The 9,282-nt window shown below is 42.4% G+C and overlaps 2 protein-coding genes across 3 annotated transcripts in view; both read left to right on the forward strand.

The window, feature by feature from the left end:
- LOC121923974 (cholinesterase-like) overlaps positions 1-3,058 on the forward strand; it is an 11,328-nt gene extending 8,270 nt beyond the window's left edge. For both annotated transcript variants that reach the window (XM_042454962.1, XM_042454961.1), the window contains exon 4: positions 983-3,058. In XM_042454962.1, coding sequence (XP_042310896.1) covers positions 983-1,044 — 62 coding nt within the window. In that variant the 3' untranslated portion in view covers positions 1,045-3,058. The remainder of the gene's footprint in view (positions 1-982) is intronic.
- Positions 3,059-4,387: 1,329 nt separating this feature from the next.
- Positions 4,388-9,282, forward strand: part of LOC121920292 (acetylcholinesterase-like) — a 9,069-nt gene continuing 4,174 nt past the window's right edge. Inside the window, 4 exon segments of the mRNA XM_042447422.1 lie at positions 4,388-4,510; positions 4,983-5,180; positions 5,183-6,252; positions 7,343-7,497. Coding sequence (XP_042303356.1) covers positions 4,388-4,510; positions 4,983-5,180; positions 5,183-6,252; positions 7,343-7,497 — 1,546 coding nt within the window.

Consider the following 9,282-nt stretch of genomic DNA (forward strand, 5'->3'; position numbering starts at 1 on the left):
ATCATCATCATCATCATCATCATCATCATCATCATCATCATCATCATCATCTCCTTACTCCTAGTTTAGAAATTCCCTATTTCCAATGCTGGACTCAGAGCCCTGATATCTCAGTTTCTCGGACACGAGACACATAGGCTATAGATAACCACATTCTGTGTTTTAAACTATAGATGAGAAAGGGAGTGTCCTCCTTGATTTACAACTCTTGATTACATTCCTTGTTCAAAGTGACAGACTCTCTGATGTAAAGAACCCAAGGTTCCTGTTGATTGAATTTCACATGCTTTGGCTATAGTAAATGGATCAGAACAAAGCTGGAAGTATTAATAGATGACAGATGGGGAGGATGTGCTTTGAAATAGTTATTAAAATTCTTGTTAATGCCTACCTGGGGAAAACAGGTTGGCCTTTATATGGGATATTTGCTTTAGTTATTTTTTTAAAAAAACTTTTGTATATTTTAATGTAATTTTATACTCTTTTTAGTTAGATGATTTTAATTGGGTTTTTTAAATTATTGTAAAATTTTAAAAATGTTTTTATCTGTGAGCCACCTTGGGTTCCTTTCTGGAAAAAAGGTGGCATACAGATGAAACAAGCAAACAAACAAGTTGTGGAAAGGTATATAGTGTGGGCTCTGAAATAAATTTTTGTCTCACTTTAGATGTCACTTCAAAGTGTGTACCTATTTCTGTTGCAGAAATAAACCCTTTCCCCCTGACTCTATGCTTGCATACCTTGCTAATTTGGACCAGGTTGCTAGGCATGAACCTCAACTCTTGTGAAAAGACCTAAAACTATTGGGTTCAGGACATGGTATCAGTCTGTGGCAGCTAAATTGACATCAAAGTGCTAATGATTCTGTAGTTTAGGAAGGTACTGTCTTCCAAAGTCTGTGGAATCTTCAGTATTTGTTCCTAGTTATCAACTTGTAATCACAAAATATTTGCTCTCTCTCCTTTCTGTCTTCCTTCCACAGACAAATCCGAAGAGGGGTCTCTTTCACCAGGCAGAGATGGCAAGAAGTCCCATTCCCCATAGTGAGCATCTCCATGTAAGGCCACCAGGCCTTGCTACAGCTGTAGGCAATGCACAGACCATGAAGATAAAGAGGCAGAAATGAAGTACAGAAAGCAGAAATTAATTGATTGGCTTGTGAAGGATTTAGCAGCATTTCTGAGACCACATTAGTAGAGAGGGGCAAATATTCACAAATTTACAAGGAGAATCTGAGTGGAACAGCCCAAAGGCCCATCTTGTACAGCATTCAGTGTCCCACAGTAGCCCAAATTGTTGCCTGGAGGAAGCCCATTACCACAACTGGAGTACCCTGAGTACCATAGCATCTTCCTATTGTTAGTGACCAGCACTGAGAGGCATACAGCTTCTGATTCTGGTGTTGATGGTATGTCGCCATCATGACTAGCAGCCATTTATACAGCCTTAGTGATACCTGGTCAGGATTACCCTTAAGATTTCTGGGCCAAACTCTGATCTAGGGATCACCACTTTGTGATGTCGCAAGAAGAGAGACCTGTGAAGTTACAAGGGAGGTCTTCCAAAGGAACGCCCTGATGGTTTCATCAAACATCAACCACAGTTGCACACTTTGCCATTAAATGCCAAGTCGAGCTAATTTGAAAAAACAGAAACAAAACCCACAACATACACATACTTGTCAAGGTAGTGCTCTCACCCTGATATATCTTCTCCTAAGAATTGTAGAAGAGGGGCAAGGCTCCGAGACTCAGGCCATAGCCTGAAATCTCAGAATTGACAGGTAACACCACTTTAACTGCAATGGCTCCATCCTACAGAATCCTGAGATTTTTAGTTTTGTGTTTGGCACCAGCATGCTTTTGGAGAGAAGGCTAAAGACTTGGTAAAACTACAAATCCTAGGCTTCCAAAGGATGGAGCATTTTAAGTGCTGGCAAACTGTGTTATTTCTACAGTGTAGATGCACCACTATATAGCCTCATCCTTCATGATTGTTTCCAATTTTCCTCCTGGTTGTCTTATGGTAAAATGAAGGAACTCAAAATGTGATGGAAAAACACACCGACACACATAAACCAGATTCAGTCAAGTTCAGACACCACTGGGCTAGTAAATCTCGGCTCATACTTTCAGTAGCAAGTTTTTGCAGTCAGGTCACTCAGTTTCTCAAGCTGGGAAAAATTCTTTGGAGGAACAGGCAAAATAGGTGCAGCAAGCAGTAGAGGAGTCTGATCAACATAGGACTGAACCCTATGCTGCAAATAATCTATTGTCAGTGCTGCCAGGTTTTCAAAATAGCAATAAGGGCAGTTGAAATTTATGACACGGAAGGTCGACAATCAGGAAATAGTTTTTAAGTTTACATCTACCAAAATACCAAACTAAAATACTGATTACAGTCAATTTAGCCAATCTGAAACCTCTGTAAAATTAATATATTGTCCACATTAATAAATTACATGATACAGACATTTTTGTCTTTATGCAGGGCTCTCATCATCAAATACAGAGTTTTGGGCATCTCATTCACTCTATATGAAAGGAAAAGCTTTTCTACCTTCAAATAGGGTACAGGTCATCCCTTAGCAATGCTTGCCATCTCTATAAGGGACAAGCTTTCCAGACTACAATTAAGGGACATCCCATATAAAAAGGGATGCTTGGCAACCCTAACTATAGGCATTCCCTTATTCATGAGTGGGTCAGCTCATGCCCCTCTGTTAGTAACAGGCAATAGGTGTTTCTTGCTTTCATGATCTTCCACAAACAGGTCAAGACAATTCTCAAAAGCCTGAAGAAATTACAAGCTATTCCAGAAACCTTGCCATGTTGAGCCACAAGCACTCATTGCCTCTGGAGAATTTGTTTGCTGTGAATGTAATGCTCTAAACCATGCTCTGAACCAGAACTGAGTTAGGAATCCACTCTTTGTGCAATGCAATCTCTTCAGCTTTGCCACTGAACTTCAAGCAATGCAACTTTTCTACTGTCTCCAGAAGTCATTTCCAGTAGGCTGCATGTTACTGAGAAGCCAAATAAAGATATCTTGAAATTCATTGCATAAATGAGTTGTCATTATTATCTTTATTTTATTTATTTTCTCCTCACCGCAAACAGGGACTTGTCAAGATGTTCCAAAGGTAAAAAGCTGCCATTTTTCTCTGCTTTAACTATGGTTTAACTTTGTGTTATTTCACGAATACCCAAATTGTGATGAGCAAAAACATTTTTTGTTTTTTATTAACTTGGTGGACTGATGTATTTCGGGCCATGTGCAGCTCATAGGCCCACATCTGACATTTGCCAAAACCAGAGGTGATACTTTAAGTCACTTTCAGATTTTCTGCTGCTTAAGGTCAAAACTACAGCCCCCCCAAGCAATGGTCATACTGGCTAGGGGATTCTGGGTGTTATAGTCCTCAAAGATAAGGTGAGTAGCTACTTGGTTCGGATTGCCAAGAGCTACCTAGCTCTCTGAGGCACAGCTACACTTGGGGAGGATTTGAACACATGACAGCTGTCAAAAATAGCAAAACTAGCAGCGGCTGGCAGTAGCAATGATGAATGCAGGACTGTTGGCATCGAATGATGAAGTTGGAAGAGAGACCTCAAGAACTATTGAATCTAATCCCCTCCCACTGCAGCAACCTATTGCTAAAGCACCGCTAAGAAGTGGCCACCCAACCTCTGTTTAACCCCCACCCTCAGCAAAGCAGAGTCCACCAAGTTTTGAGGGAGTCCATTCCACTATCAAACAGCTTTTACTGTCAGGATTGGAAGTCATTCCTCATGTTTCGTTAGAGTTGTGTTTCTTGTAATTCGAATCTTTTGGTTTGGGTCCAATTGTCTGACAGTAGGGTTGATGATAACATGATTGTTGTGGAAGCCCATGGTACCATTGGGGGACAGGTGGGTGACAAGGTACTCACAGAAGATAATACTAAGCCTCACAGATCAATGGTCTAACTACTTCACATCCTGATTTTCTTTTACTTCTAGTTGACTCTGGATGTATCTACACTGCAGAATTAATGCAGTTTGACACCACTTCAACTGCCATGGCTCAATGCTATGGAACTGTGGGATTTGTAGTTTTGTGAGATATTTAGCCTTCTCTGTCTGAGAGCTCTGGTGCCACAACAAACTACAAATCCCAGGATTCCATAGGCTGGATCCATGACAGTTATAGTGGTGTCAAACTGCATTAATTCTGTAGTGTGGGAGCAGAGTTCAGACTAAGGTTGTGGCACAGCAGTTCAGGGAGGATAGGTGTTCCTTGCCTGATGTTTCAGCCATGACATTTATTAAAGCAAAATCTGTTTTTTTTGTCCTTTGACCTGGCATGATCTTCTGCCTTCCCTGAGGTTGCAGCCTCCTCCCACGCCATGGACACACTCCGGGTGGTCATTGCTCTTCCCAGCAGTACATACGAAGAGTTTTCTTCTCCCATCAGTCAGCTCTGCATTTATCCCTTTGGACTAAACTGTGAGGGTGGAAAAACCCAGGAGGTAAGTCAATATAATCAACAGAATTTACTTGTGTGATCTTTGGGAAAGGGACAAAGGTTTTGGAGCTGACATTAATGCTGCAACAGGAAACTCAAATCTTCCAGCTAATCAATACCCTCCCATCCTCCTTGAACTTCTTTTAAGGTCTTGCTTCGGTTTCCAGAGACTGGTCTTCTAAAAATGGGGCCCCTCATCTGTGTGGAGCAGCACAAAGTCATAGTATTTAATCATTCTTTAACTGTCCTGAATCTATCCCAATGAAATGTTTGGATTTGCACTTTCGTGAGGTATTGCAAATTCTCTTCCAGAAAGCTCTACTATCTCACCAAATTACACACCTCAGGATCCCAAAACATGTTGCCATGGCAGTTCACGTGGTATCAAGTGGCTAAATTGTACAATGTGAAAGGAGCTATGTAATTCACCCAGCCTATTCCTGCATTGAGAAAAATGCTTTGGGCACCTGGAAAAGCCCTGGAGTCAAGTCTTAGAGGCCACTAACTTTGGCCATGCTTGTCCCCAGATCATTCTGTCTGACCTACCTGATGCAGACAAGTGGGCTGCCAATAGGCCTCTGTCAGAAGATTGTCTCTTTCTCAACATTTGGGCACCCCATCCACAGCCCTCTACACCAGCTCCTGTTCTTGTCTGGATACATGGAGGGGGTTACTGTATTTCATTGGCACAGGTTCCCTGGACTTCTATAATGGGGCTTCCTTAGCTGCGACTGAGAACGTCATTGTGGTCTCCATGAATTACCGTCTGGGAGCTCTGGGCTTCCTTTACCTACCACCAGCTGTCCCAGGAAACATGGGGCTGTGGGATCAACAGCTGGCCCTGACCTGGGTGAAGGAGAATGCAGCTGCCTTTGGTGGAGATCCAAATCGAGTGACCATTTTGGGCCACAGTGCTGGAGCAGCCTCTGTGGGCTTCCATCTTCTTTCACCAAAAAGCGAGTCTCTTTTTGCTCATGCTGTGCTTCAGAGTGGAGCTCCCAATGCCATCTGGGCTTGGTCAAGTCCTGATGAGGTCAAGCAGAAATCTCTTCTTTTTAGCAAGCTGATGGGTTGCAAGGAAGGCAATGAAAGTGAAATTGTGACCTGCTTACAAGGAAAAACTACTGAATTTCCTCAGAATGAAGCATCCATCCATACAGTAAGTAATGTTCCTGTGGCCCCTCCATTTTCACCAACAATAGATGGTGATTTTTTACCTGATGATCCACAAAAGCTTCTGGAGATGGGACGCATTCAGATTAAACCAACTCTCATTGGTTTTACTTCTGATGAAGGGTCAATATTTACGCTGTTGCTTTTTCCTGGCACCAATCGCAGTCTCATCTCTTTGAAACTATTTCAAACAGTGATACAACTGGCATTGCAAAACGTGACTGATGCTGCTGCCCAGGCTATTGCACTGAAATACGCTGAAGACATTGACATTCCAGTACTAAACTTCTCCTCCCTGTCACAAGCTTTGGGTGATTCCCTCTTTGTATGCCCAGCAGCTCAATTTGCTGCAAAGAGCAGAGAAGCTGGGAGTCCCGTTTACACTTATTCCTTCAGTCATCGTACCCCTGGCTCTCTCTGGCCTGAGTGGGCAGGGGCACCTCATGGTACTGAGGTACCTTATATGTTTGGGACCCTTGACTCAGCATTGGGTGTCAACCAAACATGCAGAGAAGCTGAGGCAGAACTGAGTCATCGGGTGATGCGGTACTGGGCAGAATTTGCAAGAAGTGGGTAAGACAAAAACTAGTTATTTCTTATTGCTATTTCTTATTGCACAGTAGTTCCTGGGCCGCAATCAATGTATAAGATGTACAGTATAAGAAATACACTTCAGTGTCCAGTTACTTTGTGGAAAGATCTTGTGATTTCAGAAAGCATGTGTCTCCTTGTGGAAGACACCTTCCCCTCAGAGCTGTCATATTTAGAGTGGTTGGGATGCCTCTATTAAAAATAAAAGAATAAAAGGCAGTGTGGCATAGTGGTTGGACTACAATGTTGGTGATCATGGTTTGATTCTAAGCTTGGCCATAAAACCCACTCGGTGACCTTGGTGAAGTCACACTCTCTCAACCTCAAGGGAAGGTGATGGCAAACTTCCTCTGAACAAATCTGTCCAAGAAAACCCCATGATAGATTTGTCTTAGGGTTGCCATAAATCAGAAATGACTTGAAAGCACACAACAACGACCAGAAGAAAGTAATAATTTTCTTTTTGCAGAGTTCATGTTTCAGAGTTAGTCTGTTTCAGCACAGAAAGATGTCATGGCCCTGCCCCAACTACAGGCTTCCCATCCACGAATCTGAGCATTTGTGGATGGCCCTGCCCCATTAAACTCAGTGGTGGCGTGTGCATGTGACTGCACGTTTGCACGTGAAAATCATGGAACTTGCAGCCCAACAGTTTTTTTACTTCCATGGATGTAAAGACCCAACTGTATAAAGGAATCCTGTAGACCTTTTGGGTGGCGGAGCACTTCAGCTGACTGTCGCCCATGAAAACTACAAATGTCTTTTTCTCAGTTAGGGTATATCCACACTGCAGAATTAAATCAGGTTGACACCACTTTAACTGCCATGATTCTATCCTGCAGATTCCTGGGATTTGTAGTTTGGTGAGGTACCAGAGCTGTCTGACAAGACCAGGTTGAATACCACACCATACTACAAATCCCAGGATTCTATAGGACAAAGGCATGCAGTTAAAGACACCCTGAATCTCAGAGGCACTACATGATTCCTTTAAACATTTTTTTCTTTTTTGTAGTTTGCATTCAGTCCTATTGCATACCAGATTATAAATGTATTGTTACTTCTTCCGCAGGAATCCAACAGGGCCAGAGGTCAGTGAAGTAGCATGGCCACTCTATAATGCTACACAGCAGAATTTCTTCCATTTAGGTACTGAGCCTTCTGAGGTTTTGCAGATCTCACCTGCTCGACACTGTGATCTTTTAAAAAGACTATCTGGAAATCCAAGTGAGTTCAGCTTTTGATCTTGCACAGTGACTGAGTGAAATGAAATAGATGTTAGGTTTGAAGCTGATATTGTATCCCTTAGATCTGGAAGACTTAATATTATTTTGCATATGTACCCCACTTCACAGACATGTAGTACGTACAGTCAAATGTGTATTGCTTATCAAGCTTTCAGTGTCCTTCAGGAGGAGGTCACAGAAGGTGTATGGCATCCAGCACTGTTTATTTTCCAACTATGCTTCCTACGTGCAGGTTTGCAGCTACACCAACACAGCAGAAGCTTTGGTTGGCAAGGAGATCAACAATCCCTGGGATTCTTCCATAATGCCAGTGCCTTTTTGCATCATTTCAAATAGACCTTGCTACCTCCTCACACAAGTAGCATTTTGATGAGATTATCTAGGGTGTTTCTTTCTCTTGAGCTAGTGTGTTGTAGTGGCTTGAGTGCTAGACTATGACTTGGGAGACCAGGGTTTGAATCCCTGTTTGGCCATGGCAACCATGGGTGACATTGGGCATGTCACACGCTTTCAACCTCAGAGCAAAGCAAAGGCAAAACCTCCTCTGAACAAATCTTGCCAAGAAAACCATGTGATAAATTTGCCTTAGGGCCACTATAAGTCAGAAATGATTTGAAGGCACACAACAACAACAGCAGCAGCAGCAACAACAACAACAACAACTCTCTCTCTCACAAGCCCTTGGTATCATAATAAGCTATAGCAGTCCATTTGGTTCCTTCTCTTGACCAAATCTCAGTCTGATAACGAAGAATCACAGTCCCTTAGATTATAAACACTCCATGACTTACAACAATATACCATATATACTCAACTGTAAGTTGACCTCATGTATAAGTCAAGGGCAGGTTTTGGGGCCAAAGTTAGGGATTTTGATATGACCCGTAAATAGATAGTGGGTAAAAATTAGGTGCATGTAACAAAGGATCTAAAGCAGTGATTCCCAAACTTTGGTCTTCCAGACGTTTCGGACTTAAGCTCCCAGAATTCCTGACTGCTGGCCAAGCTGGCTGGGGGTTCTGGGAGCTGAAGTCCAAAGCACCTGGAGGACCAAAGATCATTGGCTGAATCCACACAAGGGTTATAATCCCAGCTTCAGTGTACAGTATCCTGCCCCAATAAGCAGACAAACCATGAATTTCCAGGTGCTAATATATATGAACAGAGAGTCATGGAATAGAAGGAGAAGACTTATTTAGTATGTTCAGACAATAAATAACAGTGAAATTCACCAGGCTAGAATATCCAGGTTGTGATAAAAAAGACAGTGCAATAATAATCCAGTTTGAGCCCGCTTTAACTGCCATGGATCAATGATGGGGAATTCTGGGATTTGCAGTTTTGTGAGATATTTAGCCTTCTCTGTTAGAGAGCTCTGTCTGGTGCCGCAATAAACTACAATTCCCAGGATTCCCTAGCACTGAGCCAGGGCAGTTAAAGTGGTCTGAAACTGGATTAATTTTGCAGTGTGTTTTGGACCTATGGGACATAAATTACAAGCAGACATAATTTATAAGCAGATAATTTATAAGTGGATCAATTTCAAGCAGAAGCAGATACAGCCACCCCCTGGGATAACTTCTGAAGGTTGTTTTGGCCAAATTGTCTTCAGTCGTTCACAATTTCAACATTATGTCAACTGTGAAGTCGAAGGCTTTCATGGCCGGCATCCATAGTTTTTTGTGGGTTTTTTGGGCTACGTGGCCATGTTGTAGGAGAATTTCTTCCTGATGTTTCGCCAGCATCTGTGGCTGGCATATTATTA

Source organism: Sceloporus undulatus, chromosome 2, assembly GCF_019175285.1.
Source record: "Sceloporus undulatus isolate JIND9_A2432 ecotype Alabama chromosome 2, SceUnd_v1.1, whole genome shotgun sequence".
NCBI lineage: Eukaryota > Metazoa > Chordata > Lepidosauria > Squamata > Phrynosomatidae > Sceloporus > Sceloporus undulatus.